This window comes from Episyrphus balteatus, chromosome 1 (genome assembly GCF_945859705.1).
Source record: "Episyrphus balteatus chromosome 1, idEpiBalt1.1, whole genome shotgun sequence".
NCBI lineage: Eukaryota > Metazoa > Arthropoda > Insecta > Diptera > Syrphidae > Episyrphus > Episyrphus balteatus.
Window position 1 is genome coordinate 19243120 of NC_079134.1, and position 16301 is coordinate 19259420.

The window sequence follows — 16301 nt, forward strand, 5'->3', positions numbered from 1 at the left end:
TTTCAGTGTTTTTTTTTTTTTTTTATTCTTTTTAAGAACAGGGTAAAGATAATTTTGGTGAAGCTGATTTAAAAGGACTCATAGATTTATTATAATTTTATTGAGTATGCCAAATGAAATGGTTAAAACCAAAATATGTTGAAAGATCAACTTAAAGGTTCTAAGAATTTTGTAATATAATCATACAAATGCTTATGGTTTTTTAATAAATGGAGATCATGCAGACTTCAAAAAACATTGACTTTGAACTAGTATTTTGCTTCACCTGTCCATAACTGATTTTTATTTTTTTAGAATTCCTTGACTTAAATAACTGTTAATTGTTAAAAATAGCGTATCATATTTTTTCTGTTTATAGATATCACTTTAACAATTTTTATAATTTTTGTACAACTAATTTGTAAGTTTAAAGTTTTGATAATTATTCTTTAAATGAAAATTTTAATACTTTTTAAGTATCAAAACTAATCATACCAAAATGGAAAGATAAGGTTTTTTTTTAACTGACTTCAACTGGCTAAAAACTGATCAATGAATTTTCTTGAAATTTTGTTTTATTGTGTGAATTAATATATTATGTACATATTTTTTTTTAGAGCTAGAACAACATCGAAACAAAAAAGCAAAAAAAGTATTCAAAGTAAACAAAGGTACAAAATAACAAAAACAAATTTATTGATGTGGCATTTTTAAAAATTTAAATTATTTGAAAAATTAGAAACTTTTTTCTATTTTTTTCACTTTGTGCTTTTATGTAGTTCAGGCTTAATAGGCTACTTGCCATTTTTTCAAAAAAAAACAAGTGAACAGTTTGCTTCAAACTTGGTTTGAACAAACTTTAGTTGATTTCACTGGGGGAAATTGAATTTGTATAGAACCTAATTAAGCTTTTGGTTAGTCTCAAAGACTATTTTTTTGTCGTTAACGGGTCAGTGAAATTTTTATACAGAAGGTCTCCAATAGCCATAATATCATAATACATATTTCGGTATTTTCAAAAAAAAAAAAATAAAAAAAAAAATGATTTTTTTTTTTTTCAAAACGGTTTCTGATTTTTTATTTAATTTTGGTTTACCTAATGTGTCGCTTAATAATTTTTTTGTAATGGCGTACCAATTTCTATTTGAAAAATATTTCAAAGGTTTTATATGTAGGGGATGACTGGGCACTAGGGTGGTCCAATTTTTTGGTTTTTACATTTCCGTTGTTCCCCACTCAAAAATTGGTTGCGTATGTGTTTTGTATTACTCACGTGAAATTTCAGCTTTTTAGGTGAAGTGTAAGTGGGCGCTCAACAGGCTCAAAGTTTTTGCTCAGATGCTGTTTTAGCTAGGTGCTCATGCCTAGTAAATTACTTTTTTTTTAATTTATCCAGTGAATTAAGTTGTGGCGTGGTCAAGTTTTTCATGAAATGTTTTTTTCTTTCATCAAAAACACTAGTTAAGTGATGTTTTCACAGATTTTTTTTTTGTTCTTTTAAATTCGTCTGTAAGTATTTTTTGCTTAAAGTTAAAATAAAACTGAATTAATCAATGAAATATGAATGACTCAAAACCAAAGAAACATGAAAATCATTAACTTGGTTGCCGGAGGCATGCGTGCTTATCATATTTAAGCCTGATTCCAACTCTAAGCCAAGTCCTATTACGATATAATCATAAAGGGTAACAAAGTCTAATATTTCAAAGCTGATGAGCGCCCTCTTCCTTTTACTTTTAAGAGCTAAAACTGTCAGCATTATGTTGGTATAGATGTCTGTAGCAAAATAATGGGTGGGGAAGTAATGAATTATATGGTTTATTTTTTTGCCTTATAACGTGGACCACACTACTGGGCACAGAGTAGCACTTAACATTTACGTATTCATTAAAGTATTTAAAACAAAGAAAAGATGCACCAATTTCCCCATAGCATATGTAGCTTAATGTACAAAACTTTAAGTAGAATATTTTGGTATCGCAACTGTAGATTTTTTTAAGGTACTTTGTACTCTTTGGATCACAAATGAAGTATGTGATTTTCTGGACAATTTTTATTTTTTGATTTAATGCTTGATACTGCTTTTTTGCATGATATTGATACGCCTTCGATTTTTTTTTTTTGAAAATCTTAAAAAATTAGATTTATCAAGGGGCACGGTAGTGCCCAGCCAAGTTCTCTAGCAACTTTGGCACTACACCCTTACTTACAGGAAAGAACTCAGGCCATTTTCGACCCCCCTATAACTTCTTTACCAAATATGCCAGAAATTTCAAACTGGCTTCACATGTTGAACTAGTCAAAAACAAACTCCTCATTTCAAAATTTCAGCTACTTAGGATGAGTAGTCTTTGAGATATAGAGCTTCGAACCGTAACTTACTGACTCACTCACTCACTGACAGATCATCAAAATTATGGAGAACTTCCCGCTATATCAGAAACTTGAAAAGGAAAAAATCGAAAATTTGAGAATTTCAATTCAGGGGGCTTGGTAACCGCCCGTTTTCGCCGATTTTTCTTCAATTATTATAGAGCACTTCTGATTATCGTAGAATCTTGAAACTTGGTAGAATGATAGAACTGGTAGTTTATACAAAGGAAAGAAATTAAAATCTGAGAATTTCAGACAGGGGGGGGGGGCGTAGTAACCGCCCATTTTCGTTAAATTTTCATCAAAAATAGAGATTTTAGATTATACCGCAATACCTTGCAAAAAGTAGTGAAATCACAACAAAAACATTACTGTTAAAAAAAGAGCCAAGTTCTCCTATGTTGAAATTATGCTGGCAGAAAAAGTAGGTACTGAGATATAAAAGTGTACCAAGTTCTAAAGTTTGGTTTCAAATTTGTATCAATAAAATTTACTTGGCAATTTTTGAAATAACTTTAAAAATCGGCAATTAAAAGAAAAATTGTCTAGAGAACAATTAAAATTTATTGATACAAATTTATTGAACCAAATCAAAGAAACTTTTGGTTTTGCAGTTAAGAATAGAGCTTTAAAACACCTTTCTTTGGACGACAGCAGCTCAAAAATGTACACCTCTTATTATCTGGCAGAAAACACTACATAACGGCCATTCCAAAGTAACGGAGAAGACATATTGACCTTGTTTTCGGTCTACCTCGTTGAAGAAGCAATTTTTTTTTCTCGAAACTTGGTAGGTGTTAAGGGCTCATGATAAAGTTGATGTTTTAGAAGTTTCACGAAAAACTAATTAAACGTAGCCAAATTATTCACAGATAAAGCGGTTACGGAGAAGACGCTTACAAGTCTTCTAGAACATCAACTTTTTCATGAGTCCTTGAGACCCACCCAGTTTCAAGAAAAAATATTGCATCTTCAACGAGATAAAGTGGATAATAAGTGTGAAAATGTATTAAAAAAAAGTTCAAATGGAATGGCCGATAACTCGTCGTATTCTAAATATAAACCTAAGATTTTCATTAGAAATCATTTAACTGGGGAGTTAGATGGGCGCATTCGTTATAGGATTTAATTTTTCGACAGCCCCGTCTTACTGCCCACAGTTCTAAAAGTGTTTGTTTTCTTGTGATTTTTTTACAACTTTTAAGGAGAACCTGAGGGATATTTTAGATGACACAAATCCAAACAGAATTTTAGTTGAAAAGTGAAGAGGAAAAAAATAATATGAAACAAAAATTAAACTAAATATTCATTATGTAACTAGCTAATTTTCAATTATTATTTTCAGTCTATTTGTCTACTCAGATTAAAGCATGAGATTACAAAAAAATGAATTCCATAATTCATTATACCTATCATCCGACAATACACAATTAATTTCGAAAAATTGTAAAACCCGCAATGTATCTGCATCCGTTTGCAAAAACCATATCATTCTTCTAGCATGATAAAATCTTAATTTCGATTTCCAGTGCCACTTATAGCAAAAAGACCTGAATGATTTGACAAACATACTTCCTGGCTTATATATGATTTGGTTTGGTTATCGCGAACGCAATTTGTTTAACATTCACATCCAGAGAGAGGAAGGTATAAAAACCACACACACATAAAATGCATCCTAGAAAACGACCTAGATTATATTTTGTTATTATTACGAGAGATACCAGGTACAAGTACGAGTACTATACGGCAAATGTACGATACACGAGTATCCTAAAGAACAACGTAAACATGACCTAGAATCGAAATGAAAATACCTTCGAGTCGAAATCAATTTAAATAGCTCCACACACTGATGCCACTTCCACTCTTCCAAAACACAATATCATATCGTAGTTGTCATTGTCGTTTTTTTTTTATCTATTTAAACTATATGATGATGGTGCTGATGCACACGCAAATGTACTATATCTATACCTTGTCGTCTAGACTATGAAACTATACCACCTACACCATTTTCCAATGGAAGAAGCCTTTTATGTGACCAGGACCACCACTACCCACACCGGAGGCATTTTTCACCATAGAACATCATAATACGATCTTTCTGTTGAAAGTTGAAATGTTTTTAGTAGCGGAGTCTGTGTGTCTTTCCGTTGCCGAAAATGCTGATGCTTGTCAGCATTTTAGCAATCCGCGAACCAGTCGACATCTTTTTCACTCGGTTTTCGGGATGTGGTCGAATGCCAAAATGGCAGTGTTCCAACTTTTGTACGAAAATTTTATTTGATGATACCGAACATCAGGACCAGGAAGAGGAAAAACCTCCATCAGCTCTCAGGTGATGGGTGGATGCTTCTGTTTTCGGTTCTCATTCATTCACTTACCATCTCTATATAGTCGCGTTAAAAGGCATTCTAATGATGTTGATGATTCTGGTCGTCATAAATCATTTAACGCATTTCAAAGAAAACTTTTTTGAAGGCAGGTATTATGATTTCTTTGGCTTTTTGGTAGATTTGGTATTTTGGCAATGAGAATTGTATTCACGCTGATTATGGATGCTCTGTCTTGAAAGGAAAGTCAATCAAGCTAATCTGGGGGGCTGTTTGGAAGCAGGGTGTGTTTTGGGGGAGAATTCAAATTCATTTCTTTTTTTCTCACAAAACACAAGGACATTTTTCACACATGACCTGTTTTGCTCCCAAAAGAGTATAATTTTGAGTTTTGTTGAAGGCTAAATTATTATTCTCTCGGGGTGATGAGGGTGATGGTTGGGGTTTTAAGTGGGTGCGAATTCTGGTGTTGATGTTGAAGAGCATTAATCGGATGGTGGGAGAGTATAGCTCTATTTGGAATTATTTAATTAGGAGGTGCGCTTTAAATATTAACCTTTTGAACTTTTTCTTTATTTATTAGCTTATGTTCGTCAGGATGGTGCAGAAGTCTTTACTCACCGTGGGATTTTAATTTTAATTTTGTGAGTTAAAAAAAAAGGAATTATTCCTTGGGTGAGACTCCTTAGTCCTTATGCTTTTAATTGGAATTATTATGAATTTGAAAAATTGAAATCATACATTTGATGGAATTAAGTATTTCATATCATATACTTCAGGGGATTAATCAAGTCAGTGCATAAAATTTACCATTTAACAACACATACTTCAAGGAGTTTTTGTTTTCATGAAAAAAGATCGAGCAGTTGGTTAAAATAATTTTGTACAATATTTTGAATGAATATGATAAAGGTCAAGACTCGTTAACGACTCGATATACCTACCCTTATCTATTGTTTGAAAAAAGGCTTGGTTGATGTTTGCAATTAATAAAATATTAAACAAAAAAGCACGTATACGCCACAGTGAACATTTTTTCAAGTGTATTTTTTTTTATTGCACAAAGCAGCAGCATCCAGTTGGCCTCCACTTTCCGGCCACCTTACGGAAAATCGTTATAACAAGTGATTTCGTAGGTAGGCTTTATTCCAAAATTACGCTCTTATGCTGTTCTTACATATAAATGAACAGTATAAGAGCAAAATTTTGGAATAAAGCCTACGAAATCACTAGTTATAACGATTTTCCGAAAGGTGGCCGGAAACTGGAGACGGCCGCAAATAGGCAACTCTACCCTACAAAGAAGTAAATGTAAAAATTAAAATACTACTTGTGAATTGAAAGAACTGTAAAATGCACTAAAAGATTAAATATGGACTTGGTCGGTTTAAATTTACAATTTACAGGATTTTAACCACCAGAGAAGATTTTTCATGATAGGAAAATAATTTTTTCAAAATAAAGCTCATTTTTTAAATAATTAAAACAAGAAACTCTGATTAATAGACAGGGAGTCATTAAACTAAAAATTGAGCACTAATTTTGTTGAGAATGTGAAGTATCTTGGGTTCATCTTCAACGATTTGTTGAAATTCAAGCTTTAATGCTACTCAAGATAAAGGTTAACACCACCTTCAGTGAAGTTAAATATAAGAAATTATTACTAAATCTTCGTAAAATAAAATGTTATATTTATTCGGTCAACGGTGAAAGTTTTAAAACTATTTTCATGCAGAAACCACAGTGTGCCTAAGATTTGGCAGTAAATATTAAATTTATAAGGCTATAGCAAAAAATATCGTCTTCAAGCTCCTATAAGTATGCAAGTGAATTTTAGATGATTTGACTGTTGAAAATTTTAAAATGTAATTCAAATAATAAGTTCTAGCGATAGAGAGTTTAAACTGTTAACGTAAAATCTTTCGATCAATTCCAAACTTCAAAATCAAGAAAGTTAGCACAATTACAATGAAATCTTCCCAATTTTCATTCAGATGTAGGGAAGTATAATCGATTGTAAAATTTAAAGCAAATTGTTTATAATAAAACACTGCTAAGATAATATAATTAACAAGTATTCACAGTATTTCATTATTAAGTAGTTTTGTCTTTATATTTTCGTTGATGTATAAACTTAACATTCACTTAGTCTGCCTTATCACGAATTCCATTCGTATCGGAAATTTTCTACAAATCCCAAGAAAAAAAATAATCAAATAATCCCTTTGTAATGACAACAATTTATAAAATCATTTCCATTACGAACGGATTCTGTAATTGTTTTTTTTTTTTTATTTTTTGTTAATTTCGACACGAATTTATGATGATGTTATCTTCTTAACTAAAGAAAACATTTTGCTTCGTACTCTTAGATAAATGAAGTAAAATAAGGGCTTTCATAACGCAAAATTATTTGGAGGTTTCACAGCTGAAACGGACCATTTCATTAGTTTGATCCAATAGTGTTTCGAATCAACTTGTCATTTGTTCGAAAAAAATATTCACCATAAGATTCAATGGAAATGTATTTACTTTAACTTGTTATATATCGGAATTCACTTTTTGTGATTTTGTTCCCTTCAGCTCTTAGCTCTCCATTTGTAAAAATCCAAAGAACGCCGCTGATCTTATTGAAAGCTAGTATCCATTTCGAACTGTACTCCAAAACGTAAACATGAAGGTTAGGTTAGGTTATAGGGGCTGACAGTTGATTTTGTTACCGTCACACTTATATCAATGTGATACCCTGAAGTATTGTAACTTCATAAAAAAGTGTTAACCTATGAATGCTATGGTTGGTCGAGCCATTTGGAGGACTTGACAAAGTTCAGTAGGCTGTTGCCTGAGAGTTCTGATAGTTCTTCTAATTCATTAAAGAAGTACCTAGTTTCCTAAGAATTTTTTCCTAGTGCGGTAGAGTGCTGAACAGTGACAGAGGAAGTGAACAGTGTTTTCCTGTTCGTCCTCATTGCCGCAGCCTCTACATAGATCATCCGTACTAAGCCCCATTTTCTTTTTGTTGTATCCTAGTAGGTTATGTCCCGTTAAGACGCATATAAGGTATCTTAAGAAAGATTTATTAAGTATTAAGATCTTATTGGATTTTTTTTCTCGTCGAAATTCGGCCATAGTTACGTGAACATGAAAGAAAACGATTATAAAATTTTTAAATTGTAATGACATCTATATCTCCATAGGTTGTTTTTTAATAGTATTTCAAATTTATTGATTGGAATTCCAAAATCTGTCGTTTCAAATTTGTACATACATAATCGTTTTTCAAAATAGCGCCCATATCGTTTTGACGTTAAATTATCAGCTTATACGATTCCATTTTCATGGCTGGGAAATAAATTGCAAATATCAAGATAATCCCTAATGCAGATGCAGACTTACATAAGTGTAACTAAAAAAAAATAAGAAAAAAACATTTCATCTTTTAAATATCTTATAATAAAGCATTAAATAAAAACACAATAGGTCCAATTTGTTTATGAATATTTGTTGCACTTTTATTATTTCATTCTTTCAAATTTTGTTTTATTAATTTTTTTGTTGTTGTAGAATATTTTCTATTCCAGAAATATATATTTTTGTTAATTTATTCATTTTTTGTATGGTTCTTAATTTATTAAAACTCCGTGATCACTACAATTTTTTTGTTTATTTAATTACAGTCAACCAATATTTATAATATTTTAATAATTATAATAATAATAATATATTTTATGTGTTAAGAAGAAAAAAATTAATTAATATTTTATCGAATAATATTTACAGTTTAATTTTTAAATTAATTTAAGTGCTTAAATATCTAAAATAATTTTAATTTATTTTTTTTTGTTGTTTTTTTTTATGTTTTTATAATTTTAAAGTAAATATAACTTAATTTAGTGAAATAATTTTATAGCTTATTTTTTTTTTTTTTTTGTTTATTTTTATTATGTGTTTTTTTTTCTCTTATCTTAAATTTGCACATATTTTCGTTTGTTTGTTATATATTTTTTTTCATTAATTAATAGACATAAATATTTACATACATAAACATTTTATAATTTATATTCACACAATAAGGCAGGCTTATTTTTTTATGAATTTAATTTTCAAAAAAAAATTAACGGTCATGATACCTTTTATCGCTTATCTTGTTGTCTTTTTCTTTTTTAAAAAAATTTGTAGATAATTTCGGCAGTCAAAATTTATGCAAAAATAGTTTGTTAATTAATTAATTTGTTGTTTGTCTTGTAAAACAAAACGTAGGCATATCTTCTTTTTGACAATAAGGCAACTTAAGTTGTTTTTTTTTTTAGTTTTGAGTTTGCAAAAATAAGGCATTATTTTTTTTCTGAATATTAGATAGAAACTTTATTTTCATTATAACTTTAAAGGTTTTCATTAATTTTTTTTAAATTAATTATTTTTTAATTTTTTTTAATTAATCTTTAAGACTAAAATTCATTCTGGCACATTTTGAATATAGTAAATATAGAATTATTTTAATTTTTATTTTTTTTGTATACATTAACTTTTCATTTAAATATTTAAATACATAAGTTTTAGTATTCTTTTTTTTTAACATTTTATTATTTTATTTACTTTAATTTTCCAAGATTTAAAAAAAGCCTTAAATAGGCTTTATAGTTTTGATTACATTCATGGAAAAGTTATTAAAGCTAATAACAAAAAAAAAGTGTACTATATACTCACTGAACTTTCTTTAATTTCTATTTATAAAAAAAAGAAACAAAGTTTGTCTAAAATAAGAGGACCGATGATTATTCTGAGTTTAGGTTTGGAGAAGTTTAACTTGGAGTTTTGTATGATACCAAGAAAATATGGTAATCGTAATTTCTTCACAGAGTACCATACCCACAATATCTACTAGTTTATTTCTAACAAAAAAGTTTTAAGCTTTAGTTCTGTCAACTGAATTCCGTTCTAAGTGATTTTTCCACTGCAGTACTTAACCTACCAAATTGGTACTAGCTAGTACTTGGCACACTGAATATCGGAATATCTTCGAAAATCAAAACACCTTAATCGTGGAACCAGCTTTTGGTTTTGTTCCACCAAAAATTTGGTTATTAAACTAGTCCACAGAAAAATGAGTTCCATCTTCACTTCACTTCACTTAGACCAGTTTTGGACTTATTGAATTCCTAAAACGGGATTTAGCTTGTTTCTAACAGGTATTAAGAAATTTCGGGTTTCGTCTGAAACTGAAAATATTGAGGAACATAATAATTTTAGATAAAAAGACTGTGGAACCTATTAACATGACATTTCACGTACAATTAGTCAATGATTGAATGAAAAATAAACACGTTCCACAAAATCCCAAGGATTTTAACAGTAAAATGTTATTTTTCTTCCGATCACAAACTTCAGCAAACAATGAATAGAAAAATTAATATCGAGTGAAGTGTCCCTTAGTTCAAATGGTCATTTATGGAACAGGTTCACGTTCTTTTTAAAACTATCTAGAAAGAATCTTGGAATGGTTTTTAACTTCTGTGAAGAAATTGGGTGCATTCGAAAATTCGTTTGAATTAATTGTTATTAAAGTATGTGAAACACTAGTCAAGAACTTTATTAATTTCATTCTATTTTTGGTTCAGTTATCAAAAAATAATTGTGGAACAAATTTTGCAAAACAAGTTCCACACAGTCATTGAGTTAAGTGAAAAATTATTCTAAAATTCAACTATTACTTCACGAATATTTAAAAAAAAATTATGTGGATCGTAATATTAAATGGATTTCACTTTATTTTAATGAAATTGTTTAATTTAATTTTTCTGAATAAATTCATAACAAAAACCCTAAGTTAACTTCTACAAACTAAAATCTCTCATTTTAGCCATCAACCTCTTTTTAAAATTCATGTCCACAAAATGTAAACACATGTTAATAATTTTAATTTTAATATTTAAAGCCATTGTTAACCAAAAACATTTTTCTTCTTCATTTTTTTTGTTTAAATTAAATTTCCTTCCTTGTTCTTAATCAATCTTATCTTCAGTTCATTTTCGTGCATAAATTAACATTTGTCAAAAGCTTATTTAAAGTTTTTAAATAAAATTAATATTAAAAAAAAAAAACAAGATGACTTATTTCTTCTCTTAGGGATACATAACTTAAAAAACTAATTAGAAAAAAAAAAAATAAACATGACTTTGTACACAGCTGTTGCTTACATCTTCTCAATCTCTTCCTACATCATCATTACTCTATACAGATTTGACAGAAAAATAGAAAATCTTTACACTATTTTAATAGGGCAGTCATTGCAGTCTATTTCGAGTCTGCTAAGTGTCTTCTTAACTCTCAACGCCGTCAGTCGCACCGATGGATTCGGATGCCAGCATTCTTGCATAATTTTAGCAAGCGTCGCCAGGACATCATCGTCCTGCCATCTAGCTGGAATTGGTGGTCTAAAACCTTTGACACACACAACAGCATGCATATCTTCAAATGACGGATCCGATGGTACAACATCATGATACGGCAAGGCATAATCCTCACAAATTGTCGTCTTTGAACCATGAACTGTTGTATAACAACGACGACAGGCTTCCCACAATACCAATCCAACCGAGTACATGTCGGCACGTTTGAATTCTTCAAATTGTTTGGAATTCAATGTATCCTCGAGTACTTCGGGTGCCATATAACGACGTGTACCCACACGAGTATTCTGGGCAATGTGGATTTCATCCAATTCAGAAATGTATTTGACGGCAAGTCCAAAGTCGGCGATAGCGCATTGACCATTACGTTTGACGAGTATATTTTTGCTTTTGATGTCCCGATGGGCAATGGCCGGTTTGCCAGGTGTTCCGAAAATCTCGGCATGCAAATGTGCCAACCCAGATGACAGTGAGTAAGCGAGAATTTGTAGCTTTTGTGGTGTCAAAACACTCCTCTGGAGATAATCATGCAGACTACCTTGTTCGTGATAGTCAGTGATTAGTAGCATTTGAGTCCATGAGCCGTTACCTTTGATATCGGCTGCAATGAAACCTAGTATATTCTCGTGACGCATCAGAACTGTTTGATAGATTTCCGTTTCACGGAACCATGAAGCCTCTTCGGTGGTGAAGAAGGTCTTTACAGCGACTTTCTCCTCACGCCACATGGCAAGCCATACCTCACCATATCGTCCTTTGCCAACTTGACGTACCATTTGAATTTGTTTAGCAATTGTACGCTGGACAAGCAATGGCAATCCTGACCCTGAGCCTGAACTTTGTTCAACAAGTTGGGTGAGCGGTGACATTTGTGCACCACACATTGAATTTATCAGTCTGGGTTGTTTGTGGAGCTTCTGGCGGCGACGATAAATCAAACATAAGCCTGTCATAACAATTGTGAATATTGTTACGCAGAGTATCATTAGACCTATTAGGACGTAACGTTCTGGAGGTACAACTGTGATGGGTAGTTCTGGTGGCGGGGTGGTAGTTTTGGGTGTGAATGCAGGATGGAGATTACGATTGCAGTAATCACCATTATCACAGCAGGCTATGTTTTTTCCATGTAAATGAGGCACTGATGCAACTTTGCACTAAGAAAAGAGAAGAAAAGTATAATTAGTGGATTGTGTGAGTGGAGGGTATTTATAGAAAATTACCATTAAAAGGCCACCATATTCTTCGGGAGGCATGCATCCGTATGTTCTTTCTTCTTCATAAGTAGCAGTCGTTTCATCGTAAACTTCTTCAACTGAGCTAAAGCATGAGCCACCGGGTCTTGTTTCACAGGTTCCATTAACAACATTGTCTGGGCAACTGCCATCGCAGTAACAGGTAAGTGTACGGGCTGAAAAAAAGAGAAAAAATTTAGAACCAATTGAAAGTCAAGGAGATATAAATATTTTAAAATGCCTGCTAGTTAAGTTTAAAATCCATAGAAATGAAAAATGCAAAATTTGTTGGTTCCTTTGTCAGAAATAATAGATAGATAGATTGTGGAACCTATTTAAAACGCATTTAATGTTAAAATATCGTATCCTTTTTCAGTGAAATGAAAATTTAATACGTTCTACACGATATTGGGTTCCACTTAAAGGATGGAACCTCATGTTTTTAAAAATCAAATACTAGTTTTCCCTTCGATTTCATACTCAGAAAATTGAACTGTGGAACGTATTATTATTATTTTTTTTTTTTTCATTTCACCAAATATCACTGGACAAAACAAAAATGTTAATTGATTCAAATATATATATATTCCACAAAATTTTGTTCCTAAATTATATCTTATCTGCTGTTCACATGGTCTGAAAATCTTTTCAACATTTTGTGGATTGCATTCACATCTCTCAAACAATTATAAATAATAAGAAGCTGTGAAATTTAAGTTTCCATATCACGTTTATCACTTTAGTTGACAACTATCTTTTAAGAATATAAAATAGCAAAAAGTAATGGCTTTCATACGAAAAACCACTTGTGGATCGTAAGTTAATACGATCCACTTTGCCCAAATTTGATTATATTTTGATCAGAAAAAAATTATTCTACAGCATTACAAATTACAACTTCTATACAATTAAAAACTATTTTGAAATACTTCGTTCTGTTTCATAGAATCAAAAACTTTAATATGGCTTTCTTGACAAACCTTAACAAACGACTAATTATATACACCTTTGTAATAAAAGCGGAAATTTTCAAAGATTATTTAACACAATTTTAGATAATACTCATTACAACAATAAAACTACATCAAAAGGTAATGTTCCAGTGATTAAACTCTCATATGACATATACCGGATCTAGTTTCAAGTTTGTTGCGTCTTCTATAGATACTACGCCTTTTGTTCCAATCAATCAAACTCAATCAAAATAAATTCACACACGCTCACACATCTACATCTAATGTGTAATTCCTTTAATTATAGAAGAAAGAAAAAAAAAAAAGGTTGAATACCAATACACAAGTCAATGATTTATAACCTACAACAATCACTTGCTGCTTCCCCCTTTTGTACGGTGTGTTACTAGCCACTAGAGTTTTACAGTTGTTAAGAGACGAGATTTTTGTTTCGTTGCTGCTAAAATTGCAAATAAGTTCAATATGTGAATACAACACATAACACAGTTTACTGGTTACAAAGTTTAAGAAGTATGACAAGGTTTATTTTTTTTTTGCTTCCATAAGTATATGGTGTCTTACTTCAACCCCCGGGCAAGGCCGTTTTGTGGAATTCATTCGTGTATAAAATTGCTTATTATAATTATTATTATTTTCTGCTTTTGTTTGTTGATGTATGTATTTGTTTAGAAATTTATCTTTTAAATCAAAAAAATGCAACAATTCAAAAGAATAAAATGAAAGGTATAGAATAACAACTCTACACCACCAGTAAATGTAATTAATCATTTTATGATTCAAGAATTAATTGTTGCTTGTCAAATGTTGTTTTATGAGTCTTTCTAAACTATTGACGTTAAAAGAAATACCATAACTGTTGGAAAAAAAATGCATTAAAAATGAATATTTTGTCACTTTCATTTATTTTGAGTTTAAGTGAGGAAATTCTTGAAATATTTTAAAACATGAATGGTATCACGATTTAAGTGACGGATAATTCTTCAGTGAATTAAGTGATGATTTGACATTTAACAGCTGTGGAATGTAAGTTGGCAACATTGTGGTGTACCTACTTATGGAATTGCTGAAGAAAAAGGTAAAATCTCAGCTGAATCTGAAAAATCTCTAAATTTCCGCCAAAAATTGGTAAATTTCTGCTAAAAACTGGTAAGTTTTCAGCAGATCGGAGATTCCCCTTGAAAATGGTAAATATCAGCCAAAAGTGACAAATTTCCGCCAAAAGTGCTTAATTGCTTTAGAAATCGGTTGATCTCTGCTTAATTTCAGCCAGAATCGGTAAATACCAGCAGAATCTGCTAAATTTCCGCTAGAATTGGCTAATGGCAGTAGAAGTCGGTTCGTCTACGCTAAAACTGGTTAGTTCCACCAGAATCATTTAATCTTAGGAGAAAATGGTAAATTTCCGCTAGAAATGGTTGATCGAAATAGAAATCGGTTATTTTCAGCTGAAGCAAGAACATTTTTGCCAGAATTGCTGAAACTTTTAAATTTCTGCAAAATTGGTAATATCAATCTAAACTAGTAAATTTCCGCAAGAAGTGGTTGCTGATTCGCCAGAATCAGTAAATATCAGTTGAAATGTTAGCTAGAAGTGCTTGATTGAAGTAGATATCGAAACATTTCAGCTGAATCAGTTCTCCTTAAATAAATTTTAACAAGAAGTGGTAAACCTCAGCCAAAACTAATTTGACAAAAGTGCATACAATTGCCAAGACTGGAAATTGTTTGTAGAATAAGGAATGTTATCCACATCCAATCCAACTCAATCAATTCACATTCCACGCGCAACTATTTCACTTCCTACTAATACAGATTTTTCTTTTATTTTAGTGATAAAACAAAAATAAATGGCAAACAAATCCCCAATGTTATTTTTCAATTAAAAATTTTATGTTATTTTTATCATAATGTCCAGATAATAAAAAAAAAATAACACAATTAACCATATGTTTCAATAAACAAAAAACCAGCTGCAAATAGTATTCAATGAAAGAATTGTGCATTTAAGATACTACACTAAAAGGGGGCGTGCTGCTTTGAAACCATTAAAATTTATTTACGAAGCTATGCACCCATTTTGATATTTTTTTATTTTTAAATTGTTAAAGTTTTGCGTCGAAAGATAAAAAAAAAAAAAATAATATATTATTAGAATTTTATAGCACTTTGGTGTAACAAAAGCAAACTGTAGTTGTTGTGATATAATTTTAAAGTGGAGTCTCACGACTTGAATGCAGGGAGGGAGTTATATTAAATTAGGAGTATTAGGATATATTTAGTTTTTAATGTTTTAGTTATTTAAAAAAAGGAGGCGAATACGTTCCAAAACTTTTTTATAAGTATTAACGTACGTGAAAAAAGCACTAAAAAGTTTCAAGCTGATATAATTTACATTGGATTTTTGTGAAACGAAAAATAAATACGTTCCACAATGTGTCAAAGGTTATAAAACGAGTTCTTGAAAACGTGAACTGAAGGGAAAATGTTTGGATAATATGGCAAATGTGAACACTTGTCAATGGAACGATCCTTAAATGAAATTGGATCTAAGGAATGTAAGTCAAACGATTTTCCATGTTAATTTTTTCACTCGAACATTTTCACACGGATATTTTTTTATTTCTAAATTCAAAACAATTTGTGGAACTTAAGTATGAAATTTTATCTCGCCAGGTTGTGATTTAAAAGAAAAGAAAAGTTTCATCAGTTTAAGTAAAAAAAGAAAATGGTAAGAAACCTATGATCCATAAGAGAAGTTTCGAAACAAACTGAATTGCTTTGGTGAAATTCAACTCAAATTTTAAAGATTTTAACCGGAACTTTTCTTTTAAAGAAGAGTTTAACGAATGTGAATGTGTGTCTTATGAAATTCATTTTAATAAAATCCACCCCTTTCCATTCATATGGAGTGTTTGCTGTCTGAATTATTTAATTAATAAACAAAAGGAAAAGAAAAAAAAAACAAACTCACATAACAAAAGGCAATTTTCCTAA

At 30.8% G+C, this 16301-nt stretch overlaps 1 protein-coding gene across 2 annotated transcripts in view; it reads right to left on the minus strand.

Moving 5' to 3' along the window:
• Positions 1-8783: 8783 nt before the first annotated feature.
• Positions 8784-16301, minus strand: part of LOC129906309 (bone morphogenetic protein receptor type-1B) — a 237687-nt gene continuing 230169 nt past the window's right edge. For both annotated transcript variants that reach the window (XM_055982011.1, XM_055982012.1), the window contains exons 2-3: positions 12322-12509; positions 8784-12255 (exon numbers count right to left, since the gene is read on the minus strand). In XM_055982011.1, the coding sequence (XP_055837986.1) occupies positions 10951-12255; positions 12322-12509 (1493 nt within the window). In that variant the 3' untranslated portion in view covers positions 8784-10950. The remainder of the gene's footprint in view (positions 12256-12321; positions 12510-16301) is intronic.